Genomic DNA, 18292 nt, shown 5'->3' with positions numbered 1-18292 from the left:
CGAGGCTGACCTCAGGGCAGACCCAGGCGCAGCCACAAATGAGTTTCAGCCCATCACACAGAGAACGACGTGGTGCAGCCGGCAGAGCCTGGCTATCAGTGGTCCTAACTGTTCAGAAATCAGGAGATTATCTGGTTTTTGAAAATAATCCAACGTGTAAATTAGCTGCCAGAGGGGAATGGAGACAGCTGGTTGGCAATGGCTAATTAAAAATCTATGTAAGGCTAAACGATACCGCAGAGGGGCTGTGACTTCAGCACTGCTCCTTCAAGACCTTGGCTCTAGTTGAGTCGCTTTTATATAAATGTTTTGTCCAGTGTGCACAGTGACTGCTTCTCCGAAAAAACAGCTTTTATTTCTCATTAGCGACTAAAACCAGTTAAAACCCACTAAGTGCCCCTCTCAGAAGAGCCGGAATTGGCGCTGCGGCTCTCCCGGGTTTGGGTCGGTGCTGCCGGGGGGCCAGGAGCCCCGGCTCGGCGGTGGCCCGGTGCGGGTGTCCCTGCCGCTGCCCGGTGGAGCCCATCCTGCCCAGCTCAGCCCCCCCTTGGCCAGGGCTGGTGCCTGCGGTGCCTTTCAGGGCATCCCCGTTCTCTCCACATCGCCCGAAATAACGCGAGGGGCTGCGGCCCCGCCGGCTGCCGGAGCGATGTCTCCCGGCACCGGGGACAAGGCCCGGGCTGGCGGAGCGGGGTCCGGTGCCGGGACCACCCCGGAGGAGGGTGCGAGCCCCCTCCCCACCCCCGGCGCTCCCCCGGCAGGCGGCGGCGGGCGCGTCCCGGGCGCGGGGGCCCCTCGCCCCGACCCAGCCCGACGGGCTCAGCCCCGGCCCGGCCCCCGCGGCTGAGCGAGACGCCGCCGCCGCCGCCGCGCCCGAGGAGCGGCCGGGCCCCGCGGGGGAGCGGAGCGGCGCGGAGCGGAGCGGGACGCGCGGCGGCGGCGGCGCAGCCGAGCCCAGCCGGGGCCGCCGGTATTTAGGGCGGGCGCTGGCAGAGCCGGGCGGGAGCGGGACGGCGGCGACGGGACGGCCGGTGAGTGGGGGCCGCCGGGGCGAGGCCGGGGGGTGCCGGGCGCTGCCTCCGCGCCGACGGGGCGGGCTCCCGCCGCCGCTTGGCCCGGCCGGGCGGGGGGGGCGCCCGCGGGGTCCCGGCGGAAGTTTGTGCCGCCGCCCCGCCGGGGGGGAAGGGGCGCTCGGGTCCTGCCCCGCCGGTCGCCCCGACGCTGCGGCCGAGGCCGAGCCCGCGCCCCGGCGGCTCCGGGCACAGGCTGGTCGCCGCCCCGGGACCCGCCGCCGGAGGCCGGTGCCAGCGCGGGGAACGGGGCGGGGGGCGGGAGGTGGAGGCCGGGGCCTGCGGTGGCATCGCCCCGGCCCGCTGGCGCCGGTGGATGTGGCGAGCAAAGCTCCCTCGTGGGCATCGCCCTCCCGAGCCCTGGCTGAGCGCGGGGAGCCGGGTCCCAGCGGCGCCGGACACGGGCGTTTCTCGTGCGCGTTCGTCTTGAAGGGGGAGGCTTTGCTGGCCCAGGGAATTCAGGGGTTTAAATGGATATTGCAGGTCTCTTCCCCCAGGTGGTATTGGTTAAATGAAGAGACCACTTTAAAGGTGTAAATGTATGTGGATTGCTCTGGGGAAAGCTTTGGGTGACCACGGCTCTGCAATTTGTCTTGTGGTTGTCCCAGCATCATCCCGAAGCATCCTGGTTTGTGTGCCACAGTGACCCCGCTGCCTGGCTTCTTCCTCACTCCTGCTTCAGTTATGATGGTGACCAAATGTCACCTCCGTTTAGGTGCTCACACAAAGCCAGGAGCCTCCACTGTAATGTTGTACTCCTGGAGCCCTCACCCTTCCGTGCTTATGTACCTGCTGGGGTGAATGCCAGGATTTCCAGGGCAAAGCACACCGTTCTCTCGCTTGTAGCCGATGCGCTGCCATCATGTCATGTGTGGCAGCAAATGACGAATGTGAAACACGTTGGGGATGAGCTTTCATCCTGCAGCAAAGAGCAGGAGCCACTCAAGGACAAGGACTGCCAGCATTGCCCCGAGATCATGAGGTGGTCCTGGTGTTTCCAGGATACTGTTGGGCAGCAATGTGTGAGACTTGAACAAGGACTTCAAGGAGAATAACGTTTCCCCAGAGGACAAAGACAGTCCCTTTCCCAGTTGTGAGCCTGATGTAAACCCCAAGGAAGAAACTTCCTTCACATAACTAAGTGGACAACGGACCTCAGAGTGGTGGGAATAGCTTGCCAGTAATTGTAACTTCCTCATCACAGGAACTTCTGTCGAAGGAGTGTTAAACAGATTATTCCAGGAAGCAGTGGCTGAGATCTGTGAGGTTTCTCAAGACAAATTTGCTTTTGTTCTTCCCAAAGTTAAGGTGGCATCATAGCGAAGGATTCAGGCTGTACATCATGCATGCTTCTCAAATATTAAAATGACAAATATCAAAAAAATTGTCAATCCATTGTTTTTCATGTTGCTTGTAACATTTTCAGGTTTTCCCATTTACCCCCAGATGCTGATGGTCTCAGACCACCATCCTCACCAGTCATCACTCATCCATTTCTCCTGAAATCACAGATTGTTCTGTCTCCTTTGCAGCTGATGGTCACTCCCTGTGGGCTGGGAGGAGATAAAAATTGAGCATGTGTAATGCAGACGTGTGAGTAAATGGCAGAGAATAAGGAAATGGAAAAAAATCCCAAACCTTCTCTGTGGTGTGAACAATGCTGGTTTGCAGCTTTCTCAGAAATCTGGGAAGAATATTTCTTAAATTGAGACATATCAAAATGCAGGAAGATGTGAGGGGCCTGGCTCTTTCAGTGTCTAACACACAGTAAGCGTGATGGCTGTGCATTGTCCTCACCTAAATGCAGAACAAAATCCAGTGGCAAAGATCACTCTCTTCTGGCATGTACGCAGCAAGGCGATGCAGTCGTCTTGGAGCCGTTTGCCTAGCTAGAGTTGTCCTACATACAGCTCTGAGAGGAACCATCCTGATATAAAAAGTTAGCATAAAAAATTGACTGATTTTTCCTCTGCCTTTTGAGTAAAGATCCCTTTCTGCCCCCTTGGCGATGCACTCAGATGCGTGTAATGAGAGACATCCTTCAGAGTGCATACAAGTTGTGATCCCCCCTCCGTGATCCCCAGAGCTGCAGTGCAGGACTCGTCTGAGATGTTCCTTCTGTCCGTCCTGCCAGTTCCCAACCTGTCCATTACCAACCCTATATGAGCACAAAAACGTTGTGCAGAGGAGAATTTAGAAATTTCACCATCTCTGACCTCACTGAAATCGAGGTGGCTAGGGGAGTTTATTCTAAACCAGGGAAAAAATAAGCAGCATCATTGCCATAATCACTGTAGTCAGAGCAATAACTGTTCAGCTTATTTGCCCAGGTTTCTATAGCTGGAGAGCTCTTAACAGGTCATATATGGGGATGCTACTTCATAGCGCCTTACAAATGTTCAGGAATAAAAGGAAAAAGCATTGTGTCTCAGGGGATCTTATGTTTGTATCCTAGAAAGTGAGTAAGAAGGCAGAGGAGTATAACAAAGTTCAGAGTGCAGCGAGAGAGGGGGGTAGAGAATTAGTAGGGAGCAACACTCAGAAAGCCAGGGGGTTGTGAAGAACGCTGCTGGGCTTGATGCAGTAGTCTATCAAGAGAACATTTTGGTCCAGTGCTCCTACCTGGCACAGTCATGGGGAGTTCCTTCCTCCTGCTCATGCTCTGAAATGGTGGAGGCTGGGGGCTCTGGTGCCCCACTGACACCCAGTGACAGTTGTTATAAGCAGCTGTGTCATTCCTCACCAGTCTGTGCTTGAAGGCAATGAAAATTGTCTTAATTCCTCTGCCCGTGTAGAGCACCACAGTACCACAATGCTGAGTCCTGAGCCAGTTCCAGATCTGAGCTGTGATGTTATGTTCTACAAAGCTTGCACTGTCTTGGGTTTTTGCTCATTTTGAATTGGCTAAGTTTACACTGTATTTCAGTCGAAAAAAATTCCTGTCTTTTGTACCATTTTACACAGGGTAGACTCGTCTAATTCATTTTGCTTCCCCAGTGCTGAATTGGTTATTGGAAATCACATTCCGGAAAGATTGTTTGACCTGTCCTTAAAGGCTTTCTGGGATGGAGATGTCACAGTGTCCCCAAGCGATACTTTGCGAGGTTCACTACCCTTACCATCTGCAAGGTTTTCCTAATGGCTCATTCTTCCTCGATGCAGTTAAATCCCTCTCCTTTCAGTGATATTAGTCACAGCCATGGGGAACGGATTGTTCCTTCCTGTTCCGCAGCAGGCTTTCATGCATATAAAGGCTGTTGAACATCTCCCTCAGCTGTGTCCTTTTTAGCCCAGACATCGCTGTTCATTCAGTTTATTCCCATACATTCACTTTTCAGATGATTCTCACCGCTTTCCTCTGATCTCTTTCTGTGTGGTCGGTATCTTCTTGGGAACTGTGCCCGAAGCTGAACGCAGGGCTCCCATTTGGCCTTGTCCAAGGTAAATGGAACAAGATCTGTTTGAGGTCTTACTCCTAGTTCCACCCTGCCAGCGTCTTGGCCATTTTGCCAAGGTGCAATATCACTGACACTGCTGACAGCGCATGTTGGTCCTACACGGTGCAAAGCTTTTACCTCGCTGGTTACTCTCCATCACACAATAGGGAAGCTGCTCGTTTCTACCTGAACTAAATTCCTTGAACATGTTCTTAAACTCGAGTTTTAACCTTCTTTATCCTGTTCCCTAGTATGCTGAAACCCCTCCGGTGTCATTTTACTGGATGAAGCATGCCATCCACTTCATCACCCAAACCATTACTGAAACCACTGGGCCTCCTTGTTCCCATCACAGTAGAATTGCTGCGTGTTTCATTCTGGTTGTGTGTAGATTAAACCCCTGTGTGCTCTCTGACACATCTGGCTGCCACCTCGAGGTCATTCAAGCAAAAGTTGTTCCCAGTTTCTTCCTGAAACATCTCCAGGACAGAGGGTAAGGTGAAGCAGGGTGGGTGAGTGCTTCTTCCAGGAAGTGTAAGACCATGTTTCTGCAAATGTGCATTTTGAATTTATTTAGCAGGTGAGGAAGTGCTGCATGACAGGCCAATGTGCTTGAAGCTACCTCATTCTCTATGTTGGCGATAAGGGGATATGCTCATTTAACCAAAGGTCTGTAGTTGGGCAGATCAATTCTACCATCATAGCTTGTATTTTTAAGGCTTGACTGTTTAAGTGCAAGTATTAGCATATCAACCAATGCTTTCCAAATCCCTCTACAGACAAAGCTGTAGGACACTTTTCAGAAAATATGTAATTCTTACTGACTTCTGGACTGGGGGAAAGGTCAGGCAAGGAAAAATGGCTAAAGTGTAAAAGTGAAACTTGGTGGCCTTGGGAAATTCTAGTGGACCACTGTGCTCAGAGGTGAAGTCTCATGGGAATGGCTGAGCACACTGAAACCAAGTTAAATAAAGCATCAATGGGTGATCTGCAGAGCACAGTGTAGTGCTGAACTGAGCAAGAATAGTTTGGATGAGACCTGCAAGAACTCTTCCCTCTCTGGATCTCTTTCCAGCATTTATCATTAGAGATTCCAGCTGATTTTGAAAGTGTCAGGGTTTGAGCACTGTGGACTTCTTTGAATGCACTGGGCTTTTCCAGAGCCCTCAGTATGAGTCTAATTCCCATTGCTCCATTGAATGAAAGCTAACATTTTGTTGACTTAAAAATAAAGGAATTAGAACATCATTAAACACTTGGAAGAGTCCCTGAGTCTGAAAGCAGTCTAGAGGCACTCTGTAGGAAGCTGTAACAGTGATTCCCCATCCTTTTCTAAACGGGCTCCAGTACTTTGGGGCAGGTACTCCGGCCACCCCTGGCCGATCTCCCATCCCTGCTCCAGCTCTCCTGCTGTCCAGCACTGCCTCCAGACTCCAGCAAGGCTGCTGGGTTCGAGTTGGGCTTTTAAGTGCCAGAGTCACTGCAGGCTTCCTTTGCGGGTAACGGAGAGAAATGGGCACCACCTAAACCAGGCTTCTAGGACAGGAGGGGAAAGTAATTTCCATAGAGGGAGCCTGAGATGATTAACTACTCTTCAAATGTCAGACGTGCCAGGTCAGGCCTTCTGCATCAGTTAGACCATCCAGATCAGAGTCAGTGTCACTCTGGTTGTCCCAGATCCCACCCCGCAGGCACCTGGACACAGTCTGCACTACAATCTCACACCCCACTGTATTTCATTGGCCCTTACAATTCCACTTACTGTATGACATCGAATAATAATGGGAGAGGAAATATGAGAAAGAAAAAGTTTATTGGAGATTCTGCATTGTGCATGTTTGTCATCAGAAACTTTACGGCTGAGGGAGTCTAAGCAATGCCAGAGCTAAGTGCTCTAGCCCCTGCTTCCTCCAGAGAAATTACTGATACCATACTGTAGGGTGTATTTTTGCAGTGTAGTATTTGCCAGCATCACTGCCCACTAAATCCCAACCTTTCTCTTTGGTAAGTAATACTTAGTTATAAGGTGTAACAGAAGTTGTAACTTGGTAGTTAGCAATGGGTTGGATAGCTAATACATGTTGGCTATCTATAAGGGCAAGAGAGAAAAAATATCAATACTTAGTTGAAAGCTGAGCAAAAATAGAAGGTGGGGAGAAGGGAGAGAAGTTGTTAAATATTGCCAATATTTGCTTGTCAGTTATCACAGTTGCTTGTTTAAAATGGGAAATGTTTTGTATACAATTTCATGTAGAGTACTGTTCTCTATATCAAAGAAACAAAGTGGACATATCTGTTTTGAAAGAGTCACGGTAATCCTAGCATTAGAGATTTAGTGGTGCTGCATGAGCCATGCTGGAGTGAACATCGGCAGTGTCATGTATGCTCCTCTAGAAACATGAACTCTTTTGTACCAGCTCCCCTTACAGTCAGTGAAGAGAGATGCTCAGCCTGAAGGGCTCAGCTGCCTGTCAGGGCTCACCAGCTCTGACTGAGTTTTAGATGTCTGAGTGGACTGTGATGAATCCTGCCTTAACTTTCTTATTTTGTGATAGGGGGCAAGGAGAGGAATGTTGAAAACAGTGCTCATATTACTGATTTTATAACCAGTGGAAAATGTTATATCCGTAGCAAACAGAAGTCATACATCAGTATAGATCTAACGTAATAAAGCAAATAAAACACTTTTTTCTAATAAAAAGCTTAGAAAATGTACAGTTCATTGTATTATGACCAACACAATGCAGTGTTATTGATCAACAGTTAATCTATATTTATGGTATTTGAGGTTTGTAATTTCCCTGCATTGGCTGGACAACTCATTAAGTGCAACAGCCCGCTGACTTCAGAAATACCAGTGAAGACATCTCGGGGCAAAGGTCAGGAGGGTGCAAACTAGCTATGACTGGAGTATTAGAGCTCTGTTTCTTGAAATATGTTCCAGTACTAAAAAGTTGTTTGGTGATGATGCGAAGTACACCTGAGATCTCAAAAGCATCTTGAATAATCAGAATAACCAGTCTGGCCGGTAACAGTGGCCTTGCTACTCCCTAAACACCTGAGAAATTCAGGTGCAAACTCATGGTCTTATTGATTCAGCTCAGAGTCTGAAGAATTTTTAATCGTTTATTCTCCTAACACAGGTGTCTGCAAAAATCAGGAATCAGGATCCTGTGTAGAATGTCAGGGTCAAATCAGTAAGTGAAAATCCCTCCCCAGATGCACAGAGGTGTGAGCAGGGCTGGGGATGTGTCTGGATGCACACGCCTACACTGGCCGGTGCCTGCAGTGCCTGGGACGTGGGTGGTGGGAATTCACCTCCAGCAGGGCCCTGAGCTGTCAGCCCCGAGCACACAGCCCTGGCTCCAGCCCGTGGCAGAGGGAGGGCAGGCTGAGACTGCCAGCAGTACCTGTTTCCTCCTGCCAGCAAACGCGGTTCTGCACTCTGCAAAGCTGAGCCTTGCTCAGTCCTCCTCGGCTGGAGCATGGGACGGTGGAGGAGCTGGAGCAGAGGTGTAGGACCCATCGCTCTGCCATGCACACCAGTGGGTGAGAGCAGAGGAGCAAGTAAAGACCTGGCCGCAGGTGCTGCGTGGCTTTCCTGGGCCTTGAGGGTTGCTGCTTCCTGCAGGTGCTCTTGGCTTCTCCCCAAACCCGTGGCGTCCCCCCAGCTCGCCATCCTCGCAGAAGACAAATGAGCCCTTGCGGTTGTGCTCATCCCTCTCTCCCAACAGGGACACTTCTGTAGATTCCCCATGGTTTGCTCTGAGTTTAGCTTGTGTAGCCAATGTTGGAATCATCTCCTCATCACGTGAGGACACTTGCTTCTGTATATGTGACTCTGCTTTGCGGTCAGGTGCTGACTGTAAGTTCCAATGGCACCTTAGTTCAGGCATATGCACAGCAAGTACCAAGCTCCCATTATGGTTCTTAAACTAAACACCCCCCCCCCCCCCTAATTTTTATTCTTTTTTTGTGATGGCAACATGACAGTCTTTTCAGTACATAGTGCAGCCTGATCCTACTTTATTGTGCAAGGCACATGCATATTTTATTTCCTGTCAGGTTTATTCTGTTTTATTTATAGCTTTTGCAAAACGTTATGTATTTCAGGCAGCTTAATCCAAAGCTCGGAAACTGGTTAGGACTATGGTTACTTTTGCAGCATATCCAGTACTTTATACTGATGCATACAAACCTACTCGCATTACATTTTACAGATTTTACCAATTTTTTGATTTTTCCACAGACTGTACCTTCTCTGTGGATCTCATTGCTTTCAGTGCAACCCACTATTGCATTGTCTTGTTTTTCTCCCAGGAGCTGCATCCTGGCTTGATTATGATCTACAGACTGGCGAATTCCTCTAGCTTATTCTAAATGTGTCTCATGATGTTTGAACAGGGTTCTCGTCTCCAGATTGGACTCCGCAGTTACTCTTATGCTGCATGCTTGAGTCAATTGTCCCAAATATGCAAGAACTTATTAAAAAATTTCCCCCTTTTTTGAGTTCTATGAAATGTATCTTTCAAAGGTGTGATTCCTGTTAGTGCCATCTGGTGTTTGTCAGCTCACACAGGGAGTAGCTTCATTACTGGTCAGGGTTTCAGCATGATAGAATATACCTGCTTTATTTAGGCAAGATAGCAGTTTCTACATTCAAATGAAAAATTAGAATCAGTTACAAAAAGATGGGAGAGCAAATGGGTTTTCAGTAGTTGGCTGAAATTTAGCTCTGTTCTCAGCCATCCCTTTGCAATTCCCCTGGTTGTTACCCAGCTACAAGGGGACAGAATGAATTCCCTAAGTCCTCAAACTCCAGTGTGAATGTAAAGGAAACATTCAACTTACTAAAAGACATTTCATCTTGTTCTTCTGTTTTCCTGTTCTATTCGGTGAAAGAGCAAATTCTGTATTTTCATTTCAACGTATTCATTTTTGTGTGCCCCATTTACCTCACTTCAGCACAGATCTGCAGGGCTGCACCGAAGCGTTCTCCTTGCAGCTGAGCATTGTCAGAAACTGTTGTCAGCTGCACCATAAAATTGCTGTCAGCAAGAATCATCACCCTGTTCTCCAGAGATGGTAGCTGTGCTCCAGAAGGGATGGAAAGGTGTCATGACTTCGTTTACACGCTGGCCTGAGTGTCCCTGGCAGCCCTGGGGTGTCTCGGTGCAGGGCGCAGCTCCGCACCCGCAGAGCCCACAGGATGGCACCCTGGCCTAAGGCAGCTCCTGCTGCCGCTTTACCTGCCTTGGCACAGTTCTGGGCTTGGTTTCTCCTCCAACTTAACCAGGCTAGAGACCCTCCCCTGCTGCCTCGCCCTTGCTGCGTTAGTTTAACTGCAGAGCTGGAACGCAAAGCATCTTTTCCAAAGAAGTACTGGTTCTAAGTAAGGACCCAGAAGTGTGAAGCCGTCCCAGTGCTTATCACCAACAGCTAAAGCGTGTTCTCTTTTCACATTGAATACGTGCCTCGCTTCATCTTCCAGACCTGAACTGAGCTTTCTGCTAAGTGAAACAGCACTGCACTGCCTCAAATTGTCTCTCCATTGAAATACTCTTTCCTGTGATTAAATTAATTTTCATTCGTTTTGATGAATGAAAAAGAATGTCTCCAATCTCTCCAGGGTATCAAGACATTATTCACATCTCACCTCCTGGACTTTCCCAGGAAGGTGTGGACACAGGAACTGACCCGGCCAGCCCCGATCACACCTGGGGTGCAGGAGAGAGGCTGTGGCAGAGTCCTGGGCTCTGCTGGTCCTGCAGCTCAGAGCTGGTCGCTCTCCACTGGCTACAGAAGAGGCTCTGGTGGCTGTGCTCTTTGCTGTGGTTGTAGCATCACTGTCAAATATCTTCACTCCAGGGTCACTCTGTGCCTCGGTTTCTCATCATCCTCACTGCACGGGTCTACGTTTGCCCCATCCTCCCTCGACATCCAAACCCGCGCACCGCTCTGGGGACAGTGGCGTGGATAAACCAAGGACAGGTTTGGCCTCCTCCTTTCCTCTCTGCTGTTCCCAACTGCTCTTGCAGGAAGCCTTGCCTGCGAGCACCCAGCACAGCCCTGCGGTTTGCCCCGAGCTGAGCACTGTGTGTCACACATGCTGTGCGCTGAAAACCTCGCTCTGGTAGACTGTGACATCACCTTCAATTTATTTCAGGCACTTTGAACTGCAAAAATACCCACAGCCCATGGCCAAGGGCACCAGGTGAAGCCCAAGAAGAGACAGGCCAAGGGCACTGCTGATGCAGCCAACTCGCCTGAGGGGATTTCCACCTTGAGAAGTGTGGGTGAAAACCCAACCATGTCCTGCCTGCTGGGGGGCCAGAGGCATCAGCAGGCTGCTGCCTTCAGCACTGTAAACATAACTTCAGGCACCACAGCTGTGGCCTGCAGTTCCCCAGACTGTAAATTGCACATACTGAAGTCGACAATAATATCTAGAGGTGATAACATCATGGGGTTCTACCCAGTACTCCTCCTGTTCCGGAGATCATGCAAACCCCGCCTGGGCAACACGTCCCCTGGGGAGGCTGCTCGCAGCTGAGCATGCCGGGTGGCCTCTTCCTCCTCCTGGGCTCCCAGTGTTCCAGGATGGGTATGCCTGTGCATCTGCGTTCTGTTTTCCTTAATATGTAACTATATATATGACCTTGTACCTGATGTGATTTAATGACTGTTTGAGATTTAATGTTATTTTTCTTCAGTGTGTGTAGTTTAAGCAAATGATTTTTTTTTTCTTTTTTTCAACAGGAAAATCATTTACCTCTATTCAGGAATTTTTCTTGAGTAAAAGGTAACTTAATTGAAAAATTATTGGGAAGGCATTCATTTTAGCTAGATGGTAACTAAGATTCATTACATCCTTATATACTAATTCTAACTGGAGTCCCATTACTAATTTTTTTTTATTATGTCAATGGTAGTGGTCACCAACTCACACAGTAACAGTGTCTGGAACCGGCATCGCAGGGAAGTACATTCAGAGAGACTTTTAAAAGTAGATTGAGTCCCTGATTCCTAAACACATATGTAAGCATGTAACTGTGTGTTTTCCATAGTCCATTGAATTTAATGGTTATTTATAGTATATGAAATTATATCATTGCAAGAGAGGAGCTATAGATTTTAAGAACCATTTGTGACCATCCTGTCTGACCTCCTGCACATCCCGAAGCAGAGCGCTGCCTGCAGGTTTTGTTCACAGAGCCCAAGAGCTTCTAACCAAGCTGAAGTGGCTCACAGTTCTGGTTAGATACTACATTGTGTTTAGTTTTTTTAAATTATGCACATATATTTTACAGTTCCATATATTATACTGCATAGTGACACCTTACTGCTTGTAAGGGAAGGATTATTTTGACTATTTATTCTGCGTAAGTATATAGCCCCTGGTGATAATTTAGCACATGGGGAATATATGTTAATGTCAGCACAGGATAAAGCTCTAAACAGGGAACAAAAATTCTGTTAGGCCCACACACTCTCATAATTTGTTTTATTCTGAAAACAATGAGCAATACTGACTAGCTGCCTTGCACGACTGTTGATACATCTCTGATAGACGCCGCCCTGCCAGTCAGAATGGATCACAGCTGCTCAGTGTGCTGTATGTATTTCATGGTGAAAGACCCAGAATCAAAAGACTTTGTATGTATGCACAAGTGCAGGATTTTATTAAACTTAATATATGCTACTTAAGGTTTTGAGGACCCCAGCAGAAATCCTACAAGATACGTCTGTCGTGGGGTTCAGAAACCTGACCTGGAGTTACTTTTGAAAATGACTTTCAGTCATGGTAGCCTTATTTGTAGGGCAGGAAACAGCCAATGCACTCTTTCTGAGCACATGATAAACACCTGACTTGGAGCATTTTTGTAAAAAAATGGTTCTTTTCCTTTGGTGATCACATCAGAGGAAAGCATCATTTATATATAAAAGTATATAAAAATTAATTCAGTTGACTCATTGTTTGGTTTCAGTAAGACTTTCTCCCAGTGTCAGGCTGTCCTGTTTACTGCTATGTTGAAGATTAATAACTTATTTGAACTCTAGACTAGTTCATTTCACTGCAAATACCATGTTTCACATCAGATTTTTTTTCCACAGTGACTGACAGCTGTTGGAAGCAACAGGACTACTAATGGGCTTGTTCGTATACAGGTGGGTGCATGATGTGCACTTTGTTTTATTTCACATTGCTGGAATTGTTCTAATGCTGAGCAATGGCCGATACTTGCAACATATGGGAAAGGCTCAATGTGACTTTTCTCAGTAACTGAAATCAAGACTGGACTTGGCTTCAGTTTTTAAGTAATACAGTCATTGTCTTTAATATTGCTAATCAGTCTGTCTGGTGGTTTTGGTTTAGATTTTCGCCTGCGTGGAATGTGTGATCAGCTCAGTGTTCAGGTAAAGAGATTTCTTAGACTCTAAAAGTGACAGCTCTGAAGTGAGCTATTACTGAGTCAGAGAGTTAAAGGGATGGGAAGGGGATGGGAAAACCCTGGAGAAGATAAAGGAAATTTCTCATGGGTAAACTAGATTAACTTTAGCATCCCTGTTCACAAAAGAGATTTTGGAGGATGTTTACAAGTGGAACCTTTGTTTCTGGCCAAAGTGAACAACAAATCTTCACTATCAGACAGTGCTCAGCTAAAGAGTTTGATGCAACACAAGATCCAAAGCACAGCGGAGTCAGCAGGGGCTGTCAGTCAACCTCTACTTAAAACTCCCTTTGCACTTGCCAACTGCAAGCTGCTGTGATACCAATTTCCAAAGGGATCTGTGCAACTGCCTATCCATAAGCCTGCTGTCTGTACCTAGCCAGTTTGCAGAAATTATAATAAACAGTATCACTGTACACATAGTACAGTGATAAGTTCTGCATCACAAATCTGTTGAAGTAATTAAGAAAAGCTGATGAGTATATGGATTGGGTGAAGTCCAACTGATATAATTACTAGGGCTCTCAACAGACTTTTGACAAGGCCCTTTGTCAGAGACTCTTAAAGAAGGTAAATAAAGAAGGCTCATACTACCCAACGTATTAAGTGATCTGGAAAGTACATGAATAGCGGGGTGATGACATCTGCTGATGAAACAAAGCTCTTCAGGGTAATAAAGACAAGGACTGACTGTGCAGAGTTGCAAAGAACCTTAGTTAAAAAGTGGGAGAAGGAATACAATACGGACAGATGCAAAAAGTGATCAAATAGGAAAAAATGCTGACGTTACCATTCATGGCTTCAGAATTATATTAATTGGGACTGTGCTGTGGAAATGTCAGATCAGGGCTATGTAATGATTAAAAAAGCAAAGTAAATCTCAGGAATTATTAGGAAAGAAATTGAGAAGAGAACAGAAAATACCATTATGCTGCAGTATAAACCTATGGTGTATCCACATCCTCAGCACTGTTTGTGGTTCTGGTCCCTCTGTCTCAAAAAGAATGTATCAGAGTTGGGAAAGCATCAGAAAAAGGCCACAGGGTTGAGCTGAATGTGTGGGTCATTGTCGGAGACAGGTGACTGGATCTGATGGCCTTCGGTCACTATGGCCATTCTTATGTTCAAAAATTCTTGTAAGTTGAACCTTTGCTCAGTGTCACAAAAATAGTCATTAGGAAGAGAGGTTAGCCTTTCTGGAAAAATAAAATCAAGAAAGTAATAGTCTAGTGTGAAATACAAGATTCTTCTAGGTTGCCTTACTGGAAAAATACACCTCAAAAGAAAAAGCATCTCTAAAAATGAGTTTGACTCACAGGTGGTGAATGTTCATAAAAAAATCAAACATGCAAAACTGAAAAGTGTTGTTTCTTGTGTTAGGATTCAGGAGCTCAAGAGAGGCTGTTTGACACCAAAGTGTTAGTGTTTCACCTAGAATATACAATGCTCTTGCTCCACAGATTCCTAACCAAATGACTCTCGGTTCTGTGTCAGATGGCATGAAACTGTACCAGTTTTTCCTTGGTGGTTGGGAGGAGGCTGGCCTGGTGACTATCTTCTTGGAGAAGTTTGGCGTCTCTCTTAGCCCTCGCAGCATGCTTCAAAGCCATTCATGACCCGTATTCAGGATCCCTTTCAAGAAAACTTGGGCTGGCATAATGTAAGTGACATTCTGGTACTCGTGGGTGGATCCGAGTGAAAGGTCTCAAGAAAATCTCTCTTAGGATGTTTTATTCAGGTTTGTAAAGATTTCAGGTTACACTAAGTGAATCTAAAGAAATGCATGGAAAGCCTGTAGATTGTGTACTGTGATACCTCAACTTCCACAACTCTTGTATCACCATTCTGGACTAAAACATTCGCTTTCTTTTTCCAGATCCCTGAACCAGTCTATACTTCCTCTCTTGAGGGAATCACCACTCCCTAAGTCGTGACAATCATTCACCATGTGCACGATCAGGAACGTCTCAGTACTTGGAACGTGCTGTGAGCTTCAGCACCCGTGCATTGAATTCTGGTGCCCAACACCTGACTTCAGCATTTGAAGGCTGAATGTTGAATCGAAAACCTGAATGGTCTGGAGGAATAAATGAAAAGAGAGCTCTGCGCTTTTCAAAAAGAGGTCTTGATTTACAACTCTGGCAGAAATTATGTTTACAGAAGGAATCCAGACAGTGTTGGTTTATATCTTGGGCACTCTACTAATAAAGTGTCCCTTATAAATATCAAAAACATGACATTCAGATATTAGAGAGGAAGGGAAAATACTCTTGAGGACAGCTTTGTCCCAGGCACTGGGGCATCAATTACATGCCCAGATGTTTCTTTTTAGGCCTCTCACTCTTCAGTATTGATTTATGCAGCTTTGCAAGAGATTAGTTCAGAAAGGAGGTGTGAATAAAAGATAATAAAGAATGATTTAGTCATCCACAAGAGGAAAATGTAAAACACCTAAATTCCCACCACTTACAGTACTGCTTGTATTGCCATACACCAGAATCGTGTCTGGATGATTATGTTAACATTTTGCTTTAACAATGAAGTCATTGATGTGATGGAAGATCTAGCTTAGGAGAATACCTCATCTACTGTGTAAGCTGAAGTTTTCAACAAGTTAATATTTCTTCAGTGTTGGACTCTAGTTTGAAAAGTTCTATTTCAGCAAAAAAGTAAGCATCTTTCTTCATTGTCCCAGAAAGATTACACTGGAAAGTGAAAAGTGAAATCAGAGCAGAGGATGACTCAGTATAACCATTCAGCAGAGCTCTCTCTCCAGAGCTCAGCAAATAAGTCATTAAATTTCACTGAAACACCACTGGCTTTGGATGAAAGGACCCTACTAGGGCTGAAGATTTCACTGTCAGTCCTTCTGTCTGTTATAACTTTGGCAACAATCCTTGCAAACATTTTTGTTGTTATTACAATTTTTCTGACTAGAAAGCTCCACACACCTGCGAATTACCTCATTGGCTCCTTGGCAGTGACTGATCTTTTGGTGTCTGTCCTAGTAATGCCCATCAGTATTGCTTACACTGTCACCCACACATGGGCCTTCGGCCAAGTGTTGTGTGATATCTGGTTATCCTCAGACATCACGTGCTGCACAGCCTCAATCCTACACCTCTGTGTTATTGCACTGGACAGATACTGGGCTATCACAGATGCTTTGGAATATGCCAAACGCCGGACTGCTGGCCGAGCAGCACTCATGATTGCCGTGGTCTGGATGATATCTATTAGTATTTCTGTGCCACCATTTTTCTGGAGGCAAGTGAAAGCTCATGAAGAAATTGCAAAGTGTACTGTCAACACAGATCAAATTTCCTACACAATTTATTCCACTTGTGGAGCTTTCTACATCCCAACTGTGCTCCTCCTGATATTATATGGTAGAATTTATGCAGCAGCTCGATCCAGGATTCTGAAGCCACCCTCATTATACGGGAAACGTTTTACTACTGCACATCTGATTACCGGCTCTGCTGGGTCTTCCCTCTGCTCCATTAATGCTAGCCTTCAAGAGGGGCATTCCCATTCAGGGGGATCCCCAATATTTATCAATCATGTTAAAATAAAACTTGCAGACAGTGTCCTGGAAAGGAAAAGAATTTCTGCTGCAAGAGAAAGAAAAGCCACCAAAACTTTAGGCATTATTCTGGGAGCTTTCATTTTCTGCTGGCTGCCTTTTTTTGTCATGTCCCTAGTCCTACCGATCTGCCAAGATGCTTGTTGGTTTCATCCCATCCTGCTGGACTTTTTCACATGGTTAGGTTACTTAAACTCATTGATCAATCCAGTCATTTACACAGCTTTTAATGAAGAATTTAAACAGGCTTTCCAAAAACTAATACATTTCAAAAAGTGTTTGTCTTGAGCCTCTCCTGTTGTGTTACTGACCCCTGTGCAATCCTGCAGCCTACCTGGAAACTTCCTGTGCTTTTATTCCCAAGTATGGAGTGGTAATTGCCATCTCCGCTGCTACCCTGTGCTGTGCATGTAACTGGGGACTTCTTGCCAATTTGGTACTTTCTGTCTGGAATTCTATATCCCATAACAGAACTTGTCTGTGGTCTCTACAGTGATCGTTTGTGTATGTAAGATCAACACATGAAGCTTTGTAACGAGTGAAGGAGTATGAACCAGTGAGATGAGTTTGTATGCTGAGATGACACGTATTACGCAACTCTGTCATGCCTTTGTAACTGATGGGAGGAAAATGAGGGCCTATTTGCAGCACATCAGTATTTCTGCTGTATATTATTAACAATTTATGTAGGCTGCGAAAGTTTCTGGAGAACAGGATCTGATGTCTACATTTTCTATGGCATGTATTCTATCCTTTTGAAATTGATAAAACCTCTAACATCTTCAGAAGTTGTGTGACACAGCCTGACCATTAGCAGCAGGGCACAGAAGACATAGTGCATATGTGAGTTCTGTGGATGTTTCACGAATACTGCCTTTGAAGCTATGCTTTTGGTGAACCATAGAAAGACGACAATTTATCTGAAATAACTTTTACACATTTTATCATTAATAGACTAGCCAGTGCAGAAATACTACCAAATAAAGAGCATGAAAATTATTGAAAATACCTTGATCTTACATTTCTGTTATTTAATTTTTTTCATGCACAAACTGAAATAGGAAAATATGTTTAGTGCCAGTGTGGAATGACTGGGACCTCAAAAAAGACCCAGAAGGTTCACTCCTTGGTGAAAGAAATGGGGAGTTAGCAATGAAGTGACATATCATGGAAAACTTTCTCAGTAGTTAAGGTTGTTGAGGTGGATGTGACATCACTGTCTCTGAAAGTCTTTAAGAACTGGTCAGACAAACATCTGTCAGAGATCACAATGTCAGAACCCTCCCGCTGGGGCTGTGGACAGTGGAGCAGGTCCCCTCTAACCTGCACTTCTCTGTCTCTGGGATTATTTCCCCCGTTTGGCAAGGTGGGAAGCTGGCACATGGAGGTCTTGGTTGAAGTCTCAGACAGGACAGTACACCAAGTGGTGTCACCCAAATTTCATTCAACTTTTAGTCTCTGGGCATTTTACAGCAGAAGGGTCATGTTCATACTGCATGTGAACAGCATGCATTGCTTTGGAAGAGTTATCCCATCATCCTTCTGACTGCCCTGCCATCTCTCAGCCTGCCCAAATTCATCTCCACCACCCACTGCTGTGGCCATCCCAACACACTCCACCACAGCCCAGGTCCACCACAGCTCTTCAGCCTCTCCTTTGCATTTGCTGCAGTCATGCAGCTTCTTCCTGTTGCTGGTGCCTCTGCTGAGGACTGGACCATGAAGTAATGCCCTAGGACCACCCAC

General features: G+C 46.4%; 1 protein-coding gene across 4 annotated transcripts; it reads left to right on the top strand.

Moving 5' to 3' along the window:
* The first annotated feature begins 920 nt into the window (after window positions 1-920).
* On the top strand, window positions 921-17552 carry HTR1D (5-hydroxytryptamine receptor 1D). Of its 4 annotated transcripts, none has more exons than XM_074894230.1 (6): window positions 997-1031; window positions 10376-10498; window positions 11267-11309; window positions 12623-12676; window positions 14455-14620; window positions 14837-17552. In XM_074894230.1, exon 6 carries the CDS (start codon window positions 15698-15700, stop codon window positions 16832-16834), a length of 1137 nt encoding a protein of 378 aa, XP_074750331.1. In that variant the 5' UTR covers window positions 997-1031; window positions 10376-10498; window positions 11267-11309; window positions 12623-12676; window positions 14455-14620; window positions 14837-15697; the 3' UTR covers window positions 16835-17552. The 4 variants fall into 4 exon arrangements, 3 of the variants coding, with proteins under 3 accessions (XP_074750333.1, XP_074750331.1, XP_074750332.1); XM_074894231.1 differs by having other exon boundaries at window positions 14421-14620; XM_074894232.1 differs by lacking the exon at window positions 10376-10498 and having other exon boundaries at window positions 921-1031.
* The last annotated feature ends 740 nt before the right edge of the window (window positions 17553-18292 follow it).

This window comes from Strix uralensis, chromosome 25, assembly GCF_047716275.1.
Source record: "Strix uralensis isolate ZFMK-TIS-50842 chromosome 25, bStrUra1, whole genome shotgun sequence".
NCBI lineage: Eukaryota > Metazoa > Chordata > Aves > Strigiformes > Strigidae > Strix > Strix uralensis.
Note: the sequence above shows the minus strand (reverse complement) of the source record. Positions and strands in the feature narration are given on the sequence as shown.

Excerpts from the sequence above, each read along its gene's own strand:
- HTR1D (XM_074894232.1), top strand. The coding sequence starts at position 15,698 with ATGACTCAGTATAACCATTCAGCAGAGCTCTCTCTCCAGAGCTCAGCA.